This window comes from Squalius cephalus (assembly GCF_949319135.1).
Source record: "Squalius cephalus genome assembly, chromosome: 13".
In the NCBI taxonomy this organism is placed as follows: domain Eukaryota; kingdom Metazoa; phylum Chordata; class Actinopteri; order Cypriniformes; family Leuciscidae; genus Squalius; species Squalius cephalus.
The window spans coordinates 26,485,795-26,509,812 of NC_137134.1; the positions used below are offsets into that span (position 1 = coordinate 26,485,795).

The 24,018-nt window shown below is 34.9% G+C and overlaps 3 protein-coding genes across 8 annotated transcripts in view; 1 reads left to right on the top strand and 2 right to left on the bottom strand.

Annotated features, from left to right (window-relative positions):
* The window catches only part of LOC307169790 (uncharacterized protein), a 98,022-nt gene extending 94,980 nt beyond the window's left edge, over positions 1-3,042 (bottom strand). For 3 of the 4 annotated variants that reach the window (XM_079890611.1, XM_079890613.1, XM_079890610.1), the window contains exon 1: positions 2,958-3,018. In XM_079890611.1, coding sequence (XP_079746737.1) covers positions 2,958-2,963 — 6 coding nt within the window. In that variant the 5' untranslated portion in view covers positions 2,964-3,018. Of the gene's footprint in view, positions 1-2,957 lie in introns of all 4 variants that reach the window. The other variant, XM_079890612.1, reaches the window with a different exon arrangement.
* A 4,846-nt stretch (positions 3,043-7,888) lies between these two features.
* Positions 7,889-19,673, top strand: LOC307169791 (uncharacterized protein). 2 transcript variants are annotated; one of them, XM_079890614.1, is made up of 4 exons: positions 7,889-10,621; positions 10,944-11,106; positions 11,207-11,262; positions 11,965-12,116. In XM_079890614.1, the coding sequence occupies exons 1-4, from the start codon at positions 10,607-10,609 to the stop codon at positions 12,013-12,015; spliced, it is 285 nt and encodes a 94-aa protein (XP_079746740.1). In that variant the 5' UTR covers positions 7,889-10,606; the 3' UTR covers positions 12,016-12,116. The 2 variants fall into 2 exon arrangements, 1 of the variants encoding a protein (XP_079746740.1); XR_013823195.1 differs by lacking the exon at positions 11,965-12,116 and adding an exon at positions 19,202-19,673 and having other exon boundaries at positions 10,051-10,621.
* Positions 11,991-23,006, bottom strand: LOC307169776 (uncharacterized protein). 2 transcript variants are annotated; one of them, XM_079890591.1, is made up of 6 exons: positions 22,883-23,006; positions 19,880-20,200; positions 17,252-17,560; positions 16,320-16,460; positions 15,397-15,428; positions 11,991-14,643 (listed from the first exon to the last, which is right to left on the bottom strand). In XM_079890591.1, the coding sequence occupies exons 1-6, from the start codon at positions 22,926-22,928 to the stop codon at positions 14,620-14,622; spliced, it is 873 nt and encodes a 290-aa protein (XP_079746717.1). In that variant the 5' UTR covers positions 22,929-23,006; the 3' UTR covers positions 11,991-14,619. The 2 variants fall into 2 exon arrangements, with proteins under 2 accessions (XP_079746717.1, XP_079746716.1); XM_079890590.1 differs by lacking the exon at positions 15,397-15,428 and having other exon boundaries at positions 22,883-23,001.
* Positions 23,007-24,018: the final 1,012 nt, after the last annotated feature.

The following is a 24,018-nucleotide window of genomic DNA, read 5'->3' on the forward strand; positions in this document are numbered from 1 at the left end:
CAGAAATTGTACCATGTAAACATTGTAACATGTTTGTGTTTAGTTACTAAATGTTTTGACAATCACAATACACTTATTGTGATGCAAGATGTTTCAGGTGTTATCTGAAACCTTATTCTCTGTTGGGTTCCATCGTGACTATTAGTTTGTGTAGTGCTACACTTTGTGTGTTCTCTGCTTTCCATCTTCATTTTGGAGTAAAGAAATGTATGCAGGGTTTAAAGGGAAAGTTGTTTTTTTCTCCTCTCCAACCTTTACTTCCCCGTAGATTAGCTTTACCTGGCTATCCATCATTCAGTCTGTAATTTTTTTTCGTTATCTTTTAAAAATCGGATGGGGGGGCCCCCATACATACTTTCGCCTTGGGCCCCCAATTTGCTAAATCCGCCACTGGCTACCGCAACCCTTCAGTTTCGTTCAAAGAAAGAGTGCGAGTTTTGGATGCAAACTACTCCGTGTTCGTTAAATTTCGTCGTTGAATAATTGTTTTATCTGGTAGGTTATAGGGTACGTTTCCTTGCAGCTAGTAGCCTATTAATAACACGCATAGCTTAGCCGGGAAGTCCGTCATTTCGAAACCATTTATTTTACAGCCTAAAAATTACCCCAATGACTGTAAAAATGACCATCATGGCGTTCATTTACGGAAATGTTTTCTTCTGATGCCTTTTCCAAACACACACACTTGCGGTCTTTGCACTTGACTACTTGCATGACAGGCTATTTGCTCTATTTGGGACAAGTGTTCAAATAGGCATAGCATAGGCCAAAGACTGCAACTTTGAGTAGGCTACTCGATGGGACACACTGAAGGGCACCTACACCTTGGCATTTTTAAGACATGGGACAGTCTTGCGCACTTACTTCCTGTCGCGTGCACGCGCTCTCAAGTGGCCATCAACTTGTCTCCATCTGCTGGATTACTGATGTAACATAAAGGCACACTGGCTGAACAAAATAATTCTAAAAAACAACAAACAGTTTGCTCTGTTAACATTTATTTATTTACTGAACATTTATTTAACCATAGCAAAAGTAAATTTCTTATGTTAATTGTTTATTGTTTATTTCAAATTAGACAAATCTGATATAATTTGAATCTTATATCTGTTAGTGTTATTTAACAGTTGATATACTTCTTTAATGCTTCGCTAACTATCAGAAGACACTAGCCGAGTTTAAATCTGATGGCATGTTGTCACACTGCGTTACAATGAGCCCCTATTAGAATTATGATATTCTATACTTTCATGAATTCTATTGAGAAACCATGAGTAAAAGGTGAATAAAGACTGAGAGTCAATGTCCAGAAATTATTCATTATTATTATGTTTTGAACTATGCTGTATAGCGGTGTTTTCCCGTGTGTTTGTTGTCAAACTAAAAAGTTATTTTATTTTAAAAAATGCCATTATTTTATATATATTAAATGTTAATGATTGTATTGTGTTGAGAAAATATTTTAATCTGTCTTGTTTATTTTTTGATTAGATCAGATTGCATTTTACGCTGTCATATGTTACAGTGTGCTCCACCTATGGGGCATGTTGTCACATTTCACTTCTGTTCTTTCGGGTTAAATTAGGAAAAAAGTATACACTGTATTAATGAAACAAAACCACAGTTGTACTAGACATGTGGGAAAAAAATAAATACTCTAAAAACCCTAAGTAAGTTTACACAAACTGAGAAAGTCAAAAAGCATTAGGTTGTGCCCCGCTCTCATCTACGCCTTCATTAGATCTCAGTTGTTGACTGTCATGGTAATATCACTGCTTTTGATTATCCCTTAGTTAATTATGAATTTAAAATTCAAGTAGCGGTATTTATGTAAGATTACATTTTAGGAAGAAGCTGAAGACCATGTATTTTAAAATAAAGTAAAAGTGAGAAGGGCCCACAATCCCTTAAGACTTCATACATTCCACTGGAAATATAAGCAACATGATGTATCAGCTAAAAAGGACATGGCAGAAAATACATATTTTCATGTTCAAAGTGTTATTCTACTCATGCAAGAAACACAATGTTTCCACAGAATGTTTTTGACACTCTTGTCGCTACATTTCTGAGTTAAAGTGAAACTGCTGTGGTCTGAGTTTATTTCAGGTTAGTTTAGTGGAAGAGTGACCCAAATGAATGTGGTTTCTGTTGAGTGGACAAACGTCTTGCTCCTGTTTACTATTGCATGTGTGCGGTTGACTGATGGGTAAATGGACAAAGGCATTATTTTCCTATAGGGGAGACTGGGGAATGGTTGCAACACTTTTTGCTTTATCTCAGTTACTCAGAGACTATTTGGACTAGACCAACCAAATGTGTATATATTGAACTTGTCTAATCTGTCTGCTAATTACCCATACTATTTAAAGATGATTATATATGATATATCGTTCTCAGTATTTATTTGAATGGAAGAAGCCAGATGTTGCAACTGACCCCAACCCAGGGACAGTTGCAACATGTTAAAAATACCTTAAATTTCGCTATAACTTTAGCTTTTTGAAGAATTCTGAAAATATTAACTGTTTAGGCCTACTATAATATTATAGTATTATTTATTTATACACTAATATTATTGTAGCCTATTATTTATTTATTTAGTGATATTTATCAAATAACAGTTATTGAGTATTGTTCATGTGTAGAACAGGCCTACACAGATTCAGTGATCAGGAGTTACAGATGCTATTCAATATCTCCATATTTCAGTGTCAGACAGGAAGAATTGAACAATTTGCAATGCAACAAACTTTTATTAAACATGCAATTTATAACTTGTTGCAACCGTCCTCAACCCTATCAGCCATGACAGAACATCATACGCCTGCTAGACACACTGACTTTGACACATGCTAACCATGTCACTTAGAAGTCAACAAAACAATAATTCATACTAAGTAAGTTTTGATGAATTCATACAAAATGTCAGGACAGTATGACAAAAATACACTTACTTTCATACCTCCAAAACAAGTTTTGTTCAATAAATGCAGCAGCAGACGTTGAACATGTACTGTCTTCTTGGTGGGGGGAGGGTCTATGAGTGACATCACTCTAGCTTGTTTCTGATTGGATAAAAATGACATGTTGCACTCATCTCCTGCTGTAACTGTCCCCGGTCTCCCCTACAGATTAACACTATACTGATCCATTGTTAAAAATAAAGTAGTGAATCCAGCAACACTGACGTCTGATTCTTCTCTTTGTGCATCTCCAAATACAGCAGTAGATCAAAACAAACAAGTGCTGGAACATTCTGGAAAGAAAAATAACACAGCATCGTATGAGAGTTGTGTGTCAGTGCTAAAGGTAAAAGCGTAGTACACTTCAGTAGAGAATCACAGTGTACTTTTATGTCATCTTCATATTATTGTGATAATAGCACAAGTGAATAAGAGAAACAGCTCTGGGCCAAAGGTTGTAACACCGTTGTTATAAATACTTCCACACATGTTAGCATGACAAAACTTAGGTGTATTTATAGTTGCCATATCAACACTATATAATTAAATTCATAAATCTTTGGAAGATATCACTGAACATTTGTTTAACCATAGCAAAAGTTATTATGTTAATTTTTCATCTCTGTTTTTTTGTGTTCATTTAAAATTAGAGAAATATTATTTGAATCTTATATCTGTTATTTAACAGAGATCTAACCAGCAGAAGACACTAGCGGGTTTAAATCCCAGTTGCCCAGGCGGGGCATGTTCTCACACTGCTTTACATGAGCCCCTATATTATACTTTTATTAATTCTATTGATAAAACATGAGAAAAAGGTGAATAACACTGAGTGTCAATGTTCAGAAATAATTAATTATTATTATATTTTGAACTATCTTGTATAGGCTAGCTGTTTTCTGGTGTGTTCATTGTTCAAAGTGTGTATGAAGTGTGTCAAACTTATTAAACATATTATTACTAATTATTAAAAAAAGTTGAAAAGTATGAAAAAGTTAATAATGATATTTTATTGAGAAAATATTTTAGTTTTTTGTATTGTTTTATATATATATATATATATATATATATATATATATATATATATATATATATATATATATATATATAATTTTATTTTTTTTTATAGATCAAATAGCATTTTCAGCTGTCACGTGGTCATGTTACAGTGTGCTCCACCTATGGGGCATGTTGTCACATTTCACTTGACATTTCACTTCACTAGACATGTGGGAAATTAATGTGGGGAAAAATAAATATTCTGAACCATAAGTAGATTTACACAAACTGAGAGAAAGTCAAAAAGCGTTAGGTTGTGGCTCGCTCTCCTAGTGACACTGAATACCACAAATGAAGACGTATTTTAAGTAATCCATTAATATATGTTTCAAGGATATCTGACTGTATAAATGATAAGAAGTTATTAATGTGCATAGCTGCTGATGGTCGATTCTGAGCCGCACCCATAACCTACCGACAGGAAAGAGAGAGACACAGAGACTTTATGCCTAAAGAGATTTACTTGAAATCTGTATTTTGTATTCCGCTAAAACAGTAGCCAATATAAGCTTATTGTTGTTATTATTATTGTTCACACACACAAAAAAAAAGCGTTGTGCAGAATATTACAGGTCGTCAGCGCTCTCTAGTGTTCACTAGCCTACCAAACACACACACACACACACACACACACACACACACACACACACACACACACACACACACACACACACACACACACACACACACACACACACACACACACACACACACACACACACACTCTCTCTCTCTCTCTCTCTCTCTCTCTCTCTCTCTCTCTCTCTCTCTCTCTCTCTCTCTCTCTCTCTCTCTCTCTCTCTCTCTGCAAAAGAGGGAGTTGCATCATCACACTATTTCAAAGCGGTCCAAACAGTCTCTTATCCAGAGGAAGAGAAAACAAAGAAAGCGGTCGTCTCTGCTTTGGTGAGCATTATATTACTGCAGTTGTGAGGTCAACATCTATACGTCACTGATGATATGTCTAAATGCAAGGGCTTTGAAAATGTTAAAAATGTTGAATTAGTTTAAATTATTTAAAGTTATTGAAATTATTTGAGATAATGTTAACATAAGACATAACAATACACCAAAAAAATACACAAAAGCGGTGTCCCACAATAAATTAAGTTCCAAGCCAAGCTCAATTTTCTTGAAATATTTTTTTATGCCTATATTAATTTAATACTGTAATTACCATAAACAAGAATAAATAGTCCTGTTGGACTGGCCACTTGTCCAGGGTGTTTCCTCTGCATATGGCCCAAGATGCTGCAGACCCTGTGACCCTATAGGAAGCGTTATGGAGAATTGATGGATGGATGGATGGAATAACAATCATGCAGAATGTCACAACAAAGTGTTTATTCACAAAATAAGTTATTAATAATTATAGATAGTGTGTCCTTTATTAAAGTGTCCTCTATACCAGCTTCTTTGCTACACAATTACAATTGGATGCAAACATGACTTACAATGTCAGTTTTATTATTAACCTACTTAGAAGTTTAATTAATTGGGTGGATTTCTTTAAAGGTCCCATTGCATGGATTATTAAATTATTTTATGTTTCCTGGGGTGCCCTTATAATGTTAGTATGTTTTTTAGATCAAAAGTTGTTATAATTTAAAAATAAAAGGCATATTTCCTAGCCTGATTTTAGCCTCTGATGATATGTCTAAATGCAATGGCTTTGAAAATGTTACAAATGTTGAATTATTTGAAATTATTTGAGATTATGTTAACATAATAAGACATAACACAATACACCAAAAATACACAAAAGTGATGTCCCACAATAAATTAAATTACAAGCCAAGCTCAATTTTCTTGAAATATTTTTAGGCCTATATTTAGTTTAATACTGTAATTACCATAAACAAGAAAAAAATAGTCCTGCTGAACTGGCCACTTGTCCAGAGTTTCCTCTGCCTATGGCCCATATGCTGCAGACCCTAATGTGACCCTATATAGGACAAGAGGTATGGATGGAGAATTGATGTCTTATTAGAATAAGGTTTGTGTGTGCTCTTTTACTGTCACATGATGGTCACACACATCTTAAAGATAACATTTGTTCCACAAGCTTCTTTGCTCTTATGAGTGAGTAGCATGTTCATGCACTCACACGCGCACCACACAGAGGCGAGCAGACTGAAGGAGTCTTCTGATTGGCTGAAGAGTTTTTCTCCCCCGTTTGGCTCTGTCGAGTTTCATAAAATCAAGCTGAGTTTATTCAGGCATAAAGCATGACGATTTACCTCAAAGGGTTGAAGAAAATGGTGAGTTTAACAACGCACATCTTATGTAGTCAGTTCAGCCAGAGAGTCGATCATTTCGAAACCATTTAGTTTACAACCTAAAAATTCCCTCAATGAGTCATTGGCAATGACCCCCCCAAAAATGAGCATCACGACGTTCACTAACCGGCTTTTCTTCAGTTCAGTCTTCAGTCTCAAGTCAACAGACCACTCTGTGGTTGCGCTGACTGAGACACTGCGGAAACACAGTCACTTGTCTCCATCTACTGGATTAATGATGTAGGCCTATAAGGACACCGATTGAACAAAATAATTCTCAAAAAATACAACAAACAGTGCTCTATTATTGTAATTTCTCAAAATATTATCTTATTAGATTTGTTGGTAATACCACTGCTTTTGATTGTCCCTTAGTTGATTATGAATTTAAAATCAAAGTAGGCTACCGTTATTTATACAATATTGCATTTTAGGAAGAAGCTGACAACCATAAATTTTTAAAATAAAATAAAAGTGAGTAGGGCCCACAATCCCCTAAACTGGGACCTCATACATTCCACTTATTATAATTAATAAAGCAACATGATGTATCAGCAAAACATTGCATCAGGAGTCAGACATTGCAGAAAAGACATAGGCCTACTGTATTTTCATGTTTAGTCACATGAGATTCATTTGTTAGACAAGCGTACAACAATCTGAGGTCTGAAGTCAAATAACATCATCTTTATATCCCCTCAAAACATATAGACTACTGTAAAAGAAAAGTGTTATTCTCATGCCAGAAACACATTGTTTACGCAGAATATTTTTGACGCTCTTGCCTCTTGCTCAGTTTCTGAGTCAAAGTGACCCAAATGAATGTGGTTTCTGTTGAGTGGACAAACGTCTTGCTCCTGTTTACTATTGCATGTGTGCGGTTGACTGATGGGTAAACAGGCAAAGGCATTATTTTCCTTTAAGTCTGATATACTGATTCATTGTAAAAATAATAATAATAATAATAATTCTTTGTGTATCCTTGAGCAGCTTTTATTTCTCTATATCTCAGGAGGACATATTTCCAAATACGGCAGTAGATCAAACTATACAAGTGCTGGAACATTCTGTAAAGAAAAATAACACATTATCATATGAGAGTTGTGTGTCAGTGCTAAAGGTAAAAGCGTTGTACACTGCGGTAGAGAATTACAGTGTACTTTTATGTCATCTTCATATTCTTGTGATAAATAGCACAAGTGAACAAGTGAAACAGCTCTGGGCCAAAGGCAATGGAAATAGGTAGCATAATGGGGCTACAGAGGTTTTTTTAAATAAAATTGCCTGCACAATCTCGTCATAAAACTGAAACTTTGAAAATCCCAGAGGATCAGGTCATCCATCTTTTGTGTGTGTAAATCTCACTCACCTGGCCTGGGAGTTCAGTGATTCTCTTTATTACTTAGCTTACTATATACAATTTGTTTTGTGTTAAACCAGCATGCTCGACTTGTATGTTTAAAATATACATTAAAATATTGAAATTTAGTATTATCAAATCAGTATTTTAAACTGTGAAGCAAGGCCAAAACTATTTAAACCTGTTTGAAAGATTTTGAACAGTTCTGTTGCAGTATTGGTATGTTTTTCACTGTTCTGATTGGTTGTCTCTGCTGTAGTGGGCGTGGCTTCTGTTGTGATGTCATTGTCAGTCCAATCAGACATTCTCATATCAGGACACTAGGGGGCGATGATGATGATGATGATGATGATGATGATGATGATGATGATGATGATGATGATGATGATGCTGCCTTTTAACAAGCCTCAGAGGATTTTTATACAGAAAACAAAGAATTGTAAAATTATTTGATCGCCTATATCCACCAAGGTGATCTGAGAGCACAGTAAAGCTACACATTCCAAATATAGCCTATCAATTTGATCTAACACCTTTATAAAATATATTTGCTACTCTGCTGACAAATCCAGTCTAAGGTGTTTTTTAGTCTGTTTAGTTCTGCTGGTGTTGTTTATGGTTTTGGAAGCTGGGAGATCAGTTTATATCAGCTCCACATAAGACCAGCATACACAGGCTGTTTTCTACTGAAATAGACACTGTCAAAATGCTCTACAGGATGTTGCTTCTGAGAGAAATGAGAAGTGAGAACATTCAATAGGCTATTGCAGAAAATACTGCACTGGTATTGCCATGTAAATATATCAATATGGCCATAGACTATATCATTACACCATGTTATCTGATTCCACCGCTGTACTGTCATTTTAAAATGACTTAAAACATAATTATAATGAGGTTGTTTCTGCTGGAAATGATACTCAAACATTTCTGTAGGAAGTTGAGGCACATTGAGCTTAAAGTGACAAATGTTTAAATGGCGCAGTTCAGAAACTAGAATAAATAGAGGAAACAGCGCTTCACTCGATCACACCAACAAATGTGTGAACTTTAGTCATGTGACTCATAAACATGCTGACCATATTTTATATGATACAGAGATTGTTCCTAAAATAAAACTGGTAAAACTTCAGGAAGTTGCATTGAGCACCTATAGGCCAAATGAAAAAATCTCAAAACAAGATCCCATATTCATTTATTGTGTTTTTGGAATATTATTTTTAATGCACAACGTGTTGATAATGAATGAGTGGTATAGTATCTTCATTCTGGTTGTTGTTCTTGGAAGCTTCTTATAATCAGTTACTAATTTTGGACATCTGGTTCAGAGATATGATATGGAAATAGAATATAACAATGACGATATCTCACGATATCTTAAACTTGTTTCACAAAACCCTAACAATTAATTAATCCACAACAAACTGATTCATATGTGTCTCACCCCTTAAAAAATGTATCTAATGAAGCTTTCCTCATCTTCCAACTGTAATTTCTGCTTGGCAGATTTAGGCACATATAAGGTTTTGGATTGTCCTGAAGTTAATGATTGATAATGGAATAGGTCTAATGAAATTGTATTTATTTATTTATATGTTAAAGATAGTCTATGATTGTGTGATTTAGAGGGAGTGTGGAGGGAGAGAAGGGGGTTTTACGTGGTGACCATGGGCTTGTGGGATAGCATTTGAAATCAAAAAGAGTTCAAATATGATCACATATGATCACATAATATTTTTAAAAAAAAGAACTTAGGCAATTATGCTATGAGGCTAACGATATGTTTTTTGTTTTTTTTTACTCATTTATAATGACAATAGTAACTCTATTTAGTAAACTATGGTTACCATGCTAAAGAGATAATTACTGTAAAGATATCCAGCTGGAGTGCCCTCGAGAGCCACCAGAGGGCACTCCACAATAGACTAGGATCACTTTCTCATAAACTACCTTTCCCATAACTCACTGCCCGGACTCATCAGCACTCATCTCATTCACCTGTTTCTTATCATCTTGTTTCACTCACACCATAAATACCTGGTTTTCACATTCACTCACCGCGAAGTCTTGTTTGTGTCACACTGCATTTCTGAGCATTTTCCCTGTTTTCATGTCTTTTGTTTTTTTGGATTTCTTGCCTGTTCCCTGGATTACTCTTTTGCCTCTGACCCCTACCTGTTTTGATTGATTGATTGTTTGTTTGTTTATTTGTTTGTTTGGACTGCCTACCTGTGTTTTGACCCATTGCCTGTACTTTGGATTACGCCTTTGGATTGCCCCTTAAATAAAAGCTGCATTTGGATCTGAACCTTCTTGTCTCCGAGCAGTTCGTGACAATTACATTGATTTCATCTACTGTATCATGTGACTAGTCACGGACACAGACGCGCTCATGAACTGTGTTTATTCTTCCTGTCTGAACTGAAGAGTTTCTTTTTTATTTTTCAGATCGTAGAGTGTTTCGTATTTTATCTCAGGCTTTTAGAGATGTTGCGCATATTTATTTCATTCTCTCTTAGTTTGTTGTCTATCTGGTGAGTTATAAACATCTTTTTATTTCTTTACTTTTAGTGATAAGCCTACTTTTGTAATGAATCTTAATAATTTTATTAGCTGTTATTCATTTTGTTCTCCAGGTGTGTTTAATGTTGAGACAAATGAAGTGAAGAGAGTCTCAGTGAAGAATGGAGATTCTGTAACTCTACACAGTGATGTTGATGGAACATATGATGAGATTGAGTGGTGGTTTGAAAACACACGTATAGCTAGAATCAAGAGAGCGATTGGAGACAATCCTGAATATGAGGATGAAGAGAGATTCAGAGACAGACTGAAACTGGATCAGACTGGATCTCTGACCATCAGTGACATCAGAACCTCAGACTCTGGACTGTATGAACTAAATATCAGAATTGGGAATAAGGAGTTTATCAAGAGATTCAATGTTACTGTTGATGGTGAGTAGAGAATTACAGTGTATTTTACTGTCCTTTTCATATTCTTGTTATAAATAGCAGGGAACAAGTGAAACAGCTCTGGGCCAAAGGCATGGGATAGCCAATGGTAACATAATGGGGCCATAATGACAGAAAATGTAAAACAATTCTTAATCTCATCAGACACCAGACTGAATATTTTAACATCACTGAACTCTATCAGATATGTTCAGTTACATCAGTGTATCATATTAGCATTTATTTTCTAAGCTGATCTTTGTCTTTTGTTGTACAGTAGATCAAACTGACACATTCACCGCATTAATGACTGTCTCTCTTACAGTTCCAGACCTCCGTACTACATCAGTCTCCTTCTTCTCCTCCTCCTCATCCTCCTCCAGTCTCAGTGACTCTGATAGTGCTGATGTCTTCTTCTGCTGCTGGATCTCTGATGATCGTGGCTGTTATCATGATCTTCTGTATGTGCAGGAAACACAAAGACACAGGTACTGTAGATGCACCTACAGCTTATACATAAACAATAATGTGGAGCAACAATATTAGACACAAATACAATCATTTGAATGAACATGTCTGTCATTACAGTTGAAGACGAGACTCACACTGATGCAACACTCTACACACACACTGGACAAATGATGGTGAGTGTTTAGTGACATTTACATTCATTTATTTCGTTTTTTTTTTATTTTATTTTTATTTAATGAATAATGAAAAAACTGCATATCATATAGCAATTTAAACTGTTTAAAATGTGTACATTGCACATTAAATACAACATACTGCCATATGTTTAACAAGAGGCAGCGTCAGTCCAGTAGCGCGGCTGTCCAGCAGAGTTTAGTTCCTACCCTGATCAAACACACCTGAACAGCGGACCAATGTCTTCAGGATTAATAGAAACAGGCAGGGGAGTTTTATCAGGGTTGGAGTAAAACTCAGAGCTGCTATTACATTATAAATATATCATCAGCTTCCTGTGCTAAATCTCTGACTTATTTAGCCCTGTATTTGCTCTTGTCCTGATATCTGATGTTGAACATGTTTTTTTTTTTTTCACAGTCACACTTGCTTTTATTTTTTGTCACTGTTATGAACGCTGCTCGTCTTCTAAGATTTCATAATAAAAGTCCAGAGAACATAAAAGAAAGAGACCCTCCATTATACACAAACACAAGACCATCATTCAGTGTGAGAAACACTGACTCATAACCCATAATATCTAGAGATGAATTTGCAGCAAATTTCTGTCATTTATTCATTTTGAGCTCTAGTAGTTTTTGCATCTGAAACATCAGGTTTGTTTTTCTCCTTTGACCTTTTGTGTTTGTGTTTTCCTACAGAAATCTGAAATGACAGAGGTGGTTTATACATGTTTAATCACAGATAAATGATCAAACTCTGATTCTGTTTGTTTACAAATGATGTGCTGATTATCATATTGGCATTTGTGTTTTACACTGTATTACTTTTAAATTAAATTTACAGTTGTTTTAAATCACGCTTTTTGATTCCTTTACACTGATATCGATATCCACTTTTGGTCACAACAAAATATTTTCTGTTCATTAAATCATGGTAAACTCATAAACATGGAAAGTGTAGTAGCCTACACATTTATATTTCAGTGTATTAATTATTGATAAAGCTCTTGGGTGTATACAGTAGTATATACACTGCTCAAAAAAATTAAGGGAACACTTTTTAATCAGAGAATAGCATCAAGTCAGTTAAACTCCTGGGATATTGATCTGGTCAGTTAAGTAACAGAGGGGGTTGGTAATCAGTTTCAGCTGCTTTAGTGTTAATGACATTAACAGCAGGTGCACTAGATGGGCAACAGTGAGACAACCCCCAAAACATGAATGGTTTTACAGGTGGAGGCCACTGACATTTTTTCCCTACTCATCTTTTCAGACTGTTTTTCACCAGTTTTGCATTTGGCTAGGGTCAGTGTCACTTCTGGTAGCATGAGGCGATACCTGGACCCTACAGAGGTTGCGCAGGCAGTCCAGCTCCTTCAGGATGGCTTATCAATACGTGCCATTGCCAGAAGGTTTGCTGTGTCTCCCAGCACAGTCTCAAGAGCATGGAGGAGATTCCAGGAAGACAGACAGCTACTCTAGGAGAGCTGGACAGGACCGTAGAAGGTCCTTAACCCATCAGCAGGTCCGGTATCTGCTCCTTTGTGCGAGGAGGAACATGATGAGCACTGCCAGAGCCCTACAAAATGACCTCCAGCAGGCCACTGGTGTGAATGTCTCTGACCAAACAAACAGACTTCATGAGGGTGGTCTGAGGGCCCGACGTCTACTAGTGGGCCCTGTGCTCACTGCCCAGCACCAGGGAGCTCGATTGGCATTTCCCATTGAACACCAGAATTGGCAGGTCCGCTACTGGTGCCCTGTGGTTTTCACAAATGAGAGCAGGTTCACCCTGAGCACATGACAGACAGGAAAGGGTCTGGAGAAGCCGTGGAGAATGTTATGCTGCCTGTAACATCGTTCAGCATGACCGGTTTGGTGGTGGGTCAGTGATGGTCTGGGGAGGCATATCCATGGAGGGACGCACAGACCTCTACAGGCTAGACAATGGCACCCTGACTGCCATTAGGTATCGGGATGAAATCTTTGGATCCATTGTCAGACCCTATGCTGGTGCAGTGGGTCCTGGGTTCCTCCTGGTGCACAACAATGCCCAGCCTCATGTGGCTAGAGCATGCAGGCAGTTCCTGGAGGATGAAGGAATGATACCATGGAAGGGCCACCACGCTCACCTGACCTACATCCAATAGAACACCTCTGGGACATTCTGTTTCGGTCTATCTGACATCACCTGGTTGCACCTCAGACTGTCCAGGAGCTCAGTGATGCGCTGGTCCAGATCTGGGAGGAAATACCCCAGGACACCATCCGTCGTCTCATTAGGAGTATGCCCCGACGTTGTCAGGCATGCATACAAGCACGTGGGGGCCATACAAACTACTGAGTACCATTTTGAGTTGCTGCAATGAAATTTCAGCAAAATTGACAAGCCTGCTGCATCATTTTTTCACTTAGATTTCCGGGGTGTCTTTGAATTCAATCCTCTGTAGGTTGATTATTTTCATTTCCATCAAACAATGTGGCATCCTTTCGTTCGTAACACATTACCCAGTCTATATTAGTATAGATATCCAGCATGATATTTTTCCCCATTGAGATCTGATGTGTTTTCAAAGTGTTCCTTTAATTTTTTTGAGCAGTGTAGTATAAATGCCTTATTTCATTTGATTTCAAATAGATCAATTCTTTAAATACATTATTATGCATCTAACTTCAACACAAACATGCAACACAATTATGGCAAAACAAGCTTTTATTCTCTTAATACTCATCCATGACAACTGAAAAAACTGATGCGTTTTATGCAAGAATCTTTATAAAAAATCAAAAGCTGAATGAATGAAATGCTCTGACATTAAAATCATCTATAACTCCTTCATGAACAGAACAACAGAGAAACACGAAGAGCATTTAATACTTCAGTCCACATAATGTGGTGTCTATACTTACAAGTTTTTCAAGAAGGCAATCATTTAAAAAAATTGAGCATGAAAAATTGAATAAAAACAAAAATTATAATGTAACAGAGTAAGTGCTTTAAATAAAACAAGTAAAATAAATTAAAATAAAATTCTGCAATATTCTGTAAATGTGTAACTATAATCAAGCCTTCTTACAGAATGTAACATGATAAATTACACTAATCAGTCAAACTGTCTCTTACAAACAAGAAACCAGTATCATCAGCATCAGTGCAAACAGCAGACTATAACATCAACTTCATAATGAATGAAAGCATGCTTCTGTATTTATGCCAAATCAAACAAAAGTCTTCACTTATTAGTTTCACATCTCAAAAGCACACATGGTTGACTTCAAACACTGTTAATGTGTCTATTGTTACAATGACTATAAATCATCACTGTTGGCCAGTCTCTTTGTTCATATGTACATTTATTTCGTTCTTTTCCGCAACATCTGTGAGAAAACAAAGAAAGAATCACAGAAGTTAAAAAGAGAAAGAAACAGTCTTACGTCTGCATATAACACTGATGCAGCATTGCATTTCAATTTACTGTATTAATGGTGTTATATAAATTAACTAATGAAGCCATATTAACAAAGATTTAGCATAGCATATTATTTTTTTAGCATATTTATATTTATTATTTTTTAGATTAACATAGAAGCTTTTCAGTAATTGTTAAATTTACTCGCTTAACTGACCAGGAGTGGCACTGAAAAGTTATTAATGCATTCATTAAAAAATAGTTGACTGATTTACATTTAATTAATGCATCAATTAATAATAGATTTCTTCATTTTATTTTAAAGTGTCACTCCTAGTCTATTGTGTTTCAAACAGTGAAGAATCTCAAAAGGGAAAATTTATATATTATACAAAATATTTAAACAATAATTGAATCTGTGAAAACTAAACAAATCTTTCTTTTAAATTGTAAGTTGTTATATAATATACCGTATGTTATATATAGAATACGTTTTCTTAATTGTATTACAAGGTTAATATCTGAATGAAGGTCAGTGAAAGGTAGAAAAGTATCTGTAAGAATTCTCTGTAGTGAAGCCAAGAAAAACTGACAGAATTGTAAAGTTAAATAAAAAAAAAGACATCACGGTCATCTTTATCTTTATATTCCTATTAATAGTGTTAATGTTGTAATAATGTCTGAATGAACAAGAGGAATGAATCCATATCACACATCTTACAGTGTATGCCCATCCTGATTTTGATGTCCTTGCTGGAAACAAACACATAATTTAATCTTTTGTAAAACTTTAATTTTCACTGGCAAACTACCTTTGAAAACTGTAGCAAATCGTTACTTCATATTCAAAAGCACTTCCTCTATTAATCTGGTATCTTGTAACTGATAAGATGTACTGATAAACCGATAAACACACCTGTGTGCTTCTACTTTTAGAAGGCAAATAAAGCCAGCCAATCAGATCAGATCATATTGGATGGAGAAAGTGTTCTTCCAGTAATTTTAGTCTGTGCTGAAGTTGCTAAATAATCTTATCAGACCAAACATCTTCATTATCTAATTTTAAACATTTGCCTTGTACTGTTCTTACATTGTTCATTGTGCAGATTTGTGTACGCAGTATGAACTTAAAGAAGTACCATGTTGATTTTAATTAATTATACAGTATTTATTATTAATTAATTATTTATTAATCTTTATTTATTTATTATTCTTATTTAAATGCCTAAGCTTATTTAATGTTTAGTTGATAGAAATGTGTGATCTCTCTATCTCAGGAGGATCTGTCCAGGATATGATGCACTATTTACTCTTCAGTCTAAAGTTAAACGGCTCAAGATCAGTCTTTAACGTTTCTGTATTAATGGTGTGTCTTTGTGTGTTAAAAAATATATTTAAAATATGTAATATCTCCATTATAGATTAATGAGGGCACATCATACACAAACACAACAAAAAGTGCAATTGTTGCTGAGATTAAACACTGTCGTATCTGCAGTTACTATGTTCAGTTTGAGTTTTCTACAGACACACAGATGCAGATCACAGTAGATCAGTGTCTGCCCTTCATCTGTTAGTGTTTAACAGTATTCAGACTTTACTCAGGTTTATTTCCAAATTATGTGAACTGTGGGTGATACTTACCTTTAGACCTTTTTAGTTTAGAGATCACCCTGCGAATGTAAATCACACCAGCAACTGCAGCTGCTGCAAAAACCAACAGCTGAATAACAACAACACCAACACCAACAATCCCTGCTACAACACCTGGAGACAGACCTGAACCTGTAATGATAAAGACATATACATTAGTGTAAATGTGTCTGATCTATAACACACACTATAAACATCAGCACTATATAACCTGAGTGTAGATCTGATACTGTAATGATAAAGACAGACATTAGTGTGAGTGTGTCTGATCTATAACACACACTATAAACATCAGCACTATATAACCTGAGTGTAGATCTGATACTGTAATGATAAAGACAGACATTAGTGTGAGTGTGTCTGATCTATAACACACACTATAAACATCAGCACTATATAACCTGAGTGTAGATCTGATACTGTAATGATAAAGACAGACATTAGTGTGAGTGTGTCTGATCTATAACTGTAATTACTTCTGTCAATGAAAAAAAGTAAAAAATGAATCACCTACAGCATGAACCACTATAGCGAAAATACCATATATTTATTGGTAATAGTAAGCTGATTCAGAGAGAATCATAAATACCAACATAAAAAATTAAATAAAATACAAAAAACACTGAAGCTTTTCTGTGACAGATTCTGTTCTCACGGAAACATGTAAAACCTGTTTCTCTACTGACAAATATTGGAAACACTAATCTAAAAGTATAAAAGTATTAACATGCCTATACATATATATATATATATAACATAACATGCTCTAAACACGAACGCAGAGTGGAAAAGGAGGAGCGGGGGCACGGGATATATATATATATATATATATATATATATACATATGTTGATTTGATATCTACATTGTCCACAGAACACAGATGTAAATAAGATATTGATACTGAAATATCTGATCTACTCACCACTGACAGTAACACTGATGGTCCTCTGAACGGTGTGTGAGCTGCTGTTCATGTTCAGATGATAATCTCCAGAGTCTGTGATTTTGGAGTTACCGATGATGAGAGATAAAATCTGAGGATGCAGCTTCAGTCTGCCTTTGAATCTCTCATCACTGGTGTCAGGTGTTAAGAACTGATTGGTCCCTTTATTGAGTTCAGCAATGGTCTGGTTTTTAAACTTCCACATTATCAGATCATATCCGTTTATTCCAATTAGACCAGTGTCTAGAGTAATATATTCTCCCTCCTCTGATATTGTCTTCATTTCACCTGTCACAGTAACAAACACATATGAAGAACATATGATTACACATATGAATAATACTTTTTTAATCACGCAGTTACGGTAAGTGTTCTGTGGTTGATCTACTACTGAAAATGTGCAAATTAAAGAACACAGCTCATTTCCATAATGACAACTCAATCTACCAAGAGCAGCACATATAGTATAGAGTTGCAAACAAGAGAGATCTACTAAAAACAGGAGCAGCAAATTAAAAATAACATGGCACAGCAAACAATAAGTTCGGATAACGTCTTCCTCTGTCATGCCAAATAAACGAACACAAGTGGAGAACATTCTCTTCTTCTCTCACAAGCTCTCTGTTCTCCACAGCGCCTCTATAGGCCATATGTAGCAAAATAAAGTGTTTGGAACATTTCATATAGATTTTTGCAAATGATCTTTTTTGACTTCATCAGACCCTATAGTTTGCAAAACTACCTGTTTCCGATTTTTTCCCGGGCTGCACAGGCCCAAAATCAAAGATGGCGGACATATCACCAAAATTGCAAATAATCGCCTTTTTAACCATTTCAAATGGATATATGTTAGGTATATCATTATATACATACATTTTCTAATTAACTGATTGACTTGGGTAATATATATGACCATGGGTAACATGAATTATCATGATTATCAACCAATGATGGGTGTAACCACCATTATGCTATTTATTGGCATACCCGGAAAAACGCATTGACTGATTAAAAGTTTCCTTCATATAACCTAATAATCATTTTAATTAAAATAATGTTCTGCGCGCACCACAATAATTCTGTTAACAATCCGATGACATGGAAAATTATTGGGGAGAATGGATTACATGAAGCCAATGGAAAGATGGGAAAGATAGCCAGCCTTTGTTACTAGGAAACGATAAACAAAATGAAACTTTTGAGCTTTTGCAGGAAGAGGGAAATTATTTTTGCAGCCTGGGCAACTGGTGTTTTTTTACTTGCTAGGACCCCACTGAATACAAAACAACCTGTTTCCAAATTTTTTCTTCATTTTTAGTGCCAAAATTCAAGATGGCAGACAATATGCAGACAAATCACAGAAAATAAAATATATAATCTTTTTCCTTCTATAAAGGCTTTAAAATGGTAAACTTTTGATGAATGTATTCCTAATAAGGCAGACAAGTGAGACAGACTATTTTCAAAAATATTTATTGGATCATTTGCCAAAAAATTGGGTGAAAAAATCTGCATTTTGTAAATTTAACATAAGACATAAATTGTAAAAAGTATTTGGCTGTATGTGGAAGATCACATGATGCAACACTCAAACAAAACATGAAAACACACGCAAAATAAATAAGTAAAATTAAAAGTGTAGTCTGAAAGCACTGGATTAAAAAAATGCAATGATCCAAAATAAATAGTTATTCTTAAAATGTTAAATATTTTGTATACTGGAATAGCATTATTCAGATAATATCCATTGTATAAAATAATGTTTTATAGTTGTGAAGTTTTGAGCCAGCTTTTTCTTCAGCTCTGACTTCGCGTGCAGCCGTGCACGAGCACAAAACGTCACAACACCCTCCCCCTGTCGGTGATTGGTTGGAACACTATTTGTTTTGGTTTTGATTGTTTGGCTAAACCATTTGTTTTTGTGTGCAGATCTCAGAGCCTAGGCTGCCTACAGAGACGCGGTTTTTTGACGGCATGCTGATGGGGCGGGCAGCTAGCGGATCGTTAGGAAAAAAAATAAAAATATTTTTGGGCCTGAAATCACTGATACCACCTTTAAGATCGTCTCAGATCAAATCTATTCATTGTGGAGCTTCATCCATCATCAGTCTTAATTAATGTGTCTCATAAAACACTGCAGTAAATATTAATAAGCAGTGTCTACCTATAACAATAACTCTAATCTGTGTGAGCTTTGTTGCTGTTGTTTACCATCATCTTCATATCATGTGGATACAGGAAGATTAAATATATAAAAGGAAGTAATGTAAAAGAGAGACATGATCAGATTCAACAAAACAACATTTAACACAATAAAACTTTATATGGTCATTTCTATGCCTCTTGTTTCTTCTTTTTAAAGTTGTGAAAATAACTCTGGATTCCTCTTTGCTGTAAATCTCTGAAGATTTAATATTTCCTTTACACATATTTAATTTTTTACACATTATTCTCTTAACTTGCACTCATAGCTGCTTTTTTAATTTACAAAACAACAAAAGGTTTTGAAGAATAAACCTCTGATTATTCCACATCATCTAAACTGTTCTCAGAAAATTAATCTAGATTTTAATCCAGTTATCAGATTGAAAGACTTGAGTTACTCACCGCTGACAGTAACATTGAATATTTCGAATGTCTCAGTTCTGCTCGAGATCTTTAGTGTATAGAGTCCAGTATGGTTAGTTCTGGTGTTTGTGATGGTCAGAGATCCAGTCTGATTGTCCAGATTCAGATGGCCTTTGAATCTCTCATCTTCACCCTCAGATGTATTGAAGATTCCAGCTGCTTTATTAATTCGAGCTATGATTAAATCACCAAAATACCACTGAGCTGAATCAGCTTTTCCTTCTGGTATTACAGTTTGAGGTTTTAGAGTGAGAGAATCTCCCTCTATCACTGACAGTGTTACATTAACACCAAACACACCTGGTGGGGAAAACATAAATAAAAGATGTTAATTCTTGATCAATCTTGGCATTTTTTTGCAGTGCAGCAAATGTTAGAGTGAATTTACCCTGTTACACAGTGTGTTTTCATTATTGTGCTGAAGTGCTCTCTGTGTTTCTGAAACAGAGTTGGAGAATCCAGAACTGAGTCTGTGTCACTGTTGTGCGTGACTCTAATAATGCTACTTTATTTAGTTTACTAGATATAGTTTGAAACTGGCTTTCACAGACTCTGAACATGCTTTTAAAAGTTAATTTCCCCAATACCCATTTCAAATACCGGTAACTATTTACCATAAAACTACACTTTATACTTCATACACTAGTCTCATTCTGTTTTAGCCTTCATCCATTTCACACTTACATCAGTGTCTCCTGAAAATGATCCTTATGTGACTTGTAAATTTAACATAAGACATAAATTGTAAAAAGTATTTGGCTGTATGTGGAAGATCACATGATGCAACACTCAAACAAAACATGAAAACACGCAAAATAAATAAGTATTAAAAGTGTAGTCTGAAAGCACTGGATTAAAAAAATGCAATGATCCAAAATAAATTGTTATTCTTAAAATGTTTAATATATTGTATACTGGAATAGCATTATTCAGATAATATCCATTGTATAAAATAATGTTTTATAATTCTTCACAGATAGGGGAGACTAGAGAGTGTTGTGATTTGGGCTGAGTTCAAACACTATCAGTTTAACTTAGAAATGAAGAACAGGAGTTAATCACAGTCGTGCATGAGCACCAGCATCCTCAGATGACAGAAGAAGTTGTGAGTCACAAAAAATATAGAACTTACAGAACAAAAAATCATAGGTAAAAGTAAAATTTCAGGAATGGCTCAAAAAAAGATTTACAAATGTTTTGCGAGCAAAAACATTTGCAAAATATTTAGGCTCATTTTATCTCTCATCTCATATTTTTTTCCCATCAGACAATTTGTTCTATATATATATATATATATATATATATATATATATATATATATATATATATATATATATATATATATATATATATTTTTTTTTTTTTTTTTTTTTACAAATTGTAGTATTTTTAATTAAAATGTTTACCATTTGTTTACATTTTTTAACCAGAATATTTTATATGAAATAAAGGTGGGGTTTTTATTGCATAATATTTCTGAAAGTAAAAATCACAATAATTCAAATCAAACCCACCGACTGTTTCAGACACAGGCTGCACAACAGCGCACGTTACTTTAGAAGCAAATAGTGATAATAACGACGAGCTTGATAAAGAGATGCAAGTATTTCTAGTGTAGACTATAGGGGGAGAGCAGGGCACAAACTAACGCAGGGCTAGTTGTAACACAGTTGTTTTAAATACTTCCACACATGCTAGTATGGCAAAACTAAGTGTGTTTACTAGTTGCCATATCACTGAGAAAAAAATGACGTCAACATTTCGAAATCTTTGTATGACATCACTGATCATGTATTTATCCATAGCATAAGTACATTTCTTAGGCTATTTATGTTAATTTTTCATCTCTATTTTTTGTGTTTATTTACAATTAGACAAATCTGAGATTATTTTAATCTCCAATATGTTATTTAACAGTTGATATGGTTCTTTAGTGCTGATCTAACCAGTATAAGACACTAGCAGGTTTAAATCCCAGTTGCCAGGCGGGGCATGTTGTCACACTGCATTACAATGAGCCCCTATTAGAACTATGATAATCTATTATATACATTTATGAATTCTAAAAGGTGAATAAAGACTGAGTGTCAATGTTCAGAAATTATTCATTATAATTATGTTTTGAACTATGTTGATTAGCTGTTTTCCGTGTTCGTTTTCAAACTTATTAATTATTAAAAAATGACAATATTTTGTATGAAAAAGTTAATAATGGTATTTTAGTTTGTCTTGTATTTTATTTCATTTTTTATTAGATTAGTTAGCATTTTAAGCTGTCACGTGGTCATGTTACAATGTACCCCACCATTGGGCATGTTGTCACATTTCACTTCTCTTTCGAGGTATATCAACAAAAAAGTATAAAGTTAGCCTACACTGTATTAATAAAACAAAACCACATAACTATTGTACTAGACGTGTGGAATAAATGTGGGAATATAAATAAATACTCTGAACCCTGAGTAGCCTAGATTTAAACAAACTAGATTTAACGCACCCATAACCGACCGACAGGAAAGAGACAACGAGACACTTTATGCCTAAAGACAAAGAGATTTACTTGAGATCTGTATTGTGTATTCCGCTAAAACGGTAGCCAACATAAGCAATAAATTGTTGTTATTATTATTATTATTCACATAATAAATAAAATAGCCTAAACAAAAAATAGTGTTTTGCAGAATGTTACAGGTCGTCAGCGCTCTCTGGTGTTCACTAGCCTACCAAACACACACACACACACACACACACACACACACACACGCACGAACAAACTTACCCCCCAAACTACCCTTATAGTGGTGTTGTCACTTTCACGCTATGATTTATCACGTCTATTTGTAGAAAGGTTATATCAGTTTGTTAAGAAACAATGGCGAGCAAATTAGATGACAAGAGCAAGTGCGCATTTTCTGTTTACGGTTTATATTGAAAGCGATTGAAACCGAAAGTGTTAAATTAATGGAAATGAACGTGACTCACCGTCCACGAGCAATAAAGCCCCAAAAAGGAAGAACATATTCCTCATACTGATGTCGCTGCCGACCGCATCCAAACTGAATTATAGAAGTGATGCATGATGATCATGGACCAGGTCACGTGATTCTGCGAAAGAGGGAGTTGCACATAGACAGTAAAAGAAATGGACACAGCGACCCCATTGGATTCAACGGAGAAAAGTTTTTTTTTTTTTTTTTTTACTTTTTTATTCTTTGTTTATTATTATTCATGTACAAACAATATGACAATATTGGTAGGTCTTTACATAAAAAAAACATACAAGACAGCTGCATGAAAGAACCACAAATACCCCCCCCCCCCCCCCCCCCCGCCACACACACACACAATTAAATAAATGAATAAAAAATAAAGGGGCTAGTGTTTTTCTTTTAAATCATATTCTTCTATGGTGGAAAAAAGACTAATTGAGTTATTCTTTTTTATCACTTTGAGGGCTTTTGTATAAGAAACAAATTCACCATGAAATGCACAGACATTTTGATTTGTGAACATAAAATTCTCCAGAGGCTATTGCTAACCAGGAAGTTATCTTTGTTATTGTTCATTATAAGTCCATAGATAATGTCCTTTGCAGTGAAGTCTTCGAGCCGAGGTATATCTTTGGGTAAAGCCAGTCATAAATCTCAGACCAAGGCCTCCACATACTTACAATGAAAAAACAGATGCTCCGTGGTTTCAATATCATCACAAAATAAACATTTATTTGAGTCAAATCCAAATCGAAGTCGTAAATATTCACTCGATGGATATATCCCATTTAATTTTTTTTAACTTCAAATGGGAGTTAAAGGGAATTTGAATTTTTTTTGGTTTTAAGTATGTGAATGGTATCTTTTGAGAAATAATGTAAAATTGAGTTTCTATAAGCTAATAGGTAAACAAATTTTAAATTTTGAATTTGTTTCTAACAGTTTTGTTTGAAAGTTGGCTTCCTTTAAAATCACGGCCTTCAACTGAAAGGGCTGGGATAAGTGGGATCATAGAGACAGAATAAGAGAGAATTTCATTAATTAGGCATACAACATAATTAGGGATGGCTTTAGTAATAGATTCAAATTTGTCCAGATTGCAAATGAGATTATATGTAACACGGAAAT

What these genes read in the sequence shown, in the direction of transcription:
- LOC307169791 (XM_079890614.1), top strand. An exon ending in CAGGAAACACAAAGACACAG is followed by an intron (nt 11,107 to 11,206) that starts GTACTGTAGATG and finishes CTGTCATTACAG; the next exon opens with TTGAAGACGAGACTCACACT. An exon ending in CACACACTGGACAAATGATG is followed by an intron (nt 11,263 to 11,964) that starts GTGAGTGTTTAG and finishes GTTTTCCTACAG; the next exon opens with AAATCTGAAATGACAGAGGT.
- LOC307169776 (XM_079890590.1), bottom strand. Translation starts at nt 22,928, where the DNA reads ATGAGGAATATGTTCTTCCTTTTTGGGGCTTTATTGCTCGTGGACG. An exon ending in GGCTTTATTGCTCGTGGACG is followed by an intron (nt 20,201 to 22,882) that starts GTGAGTCACGTT and finishes TTTCCCCACCAG; the next exon opens with GTGTGTTTGGTGTTAATGTA. An exon ending in ATTCAATGTTACTGTCAGCG is followed by an intron (nt 17,561 to 19,879) that starts GTGAGTAACTCA and finishes TTACTGTGACAG; the next exon opens with GTGAAATGAAGACAATATCA.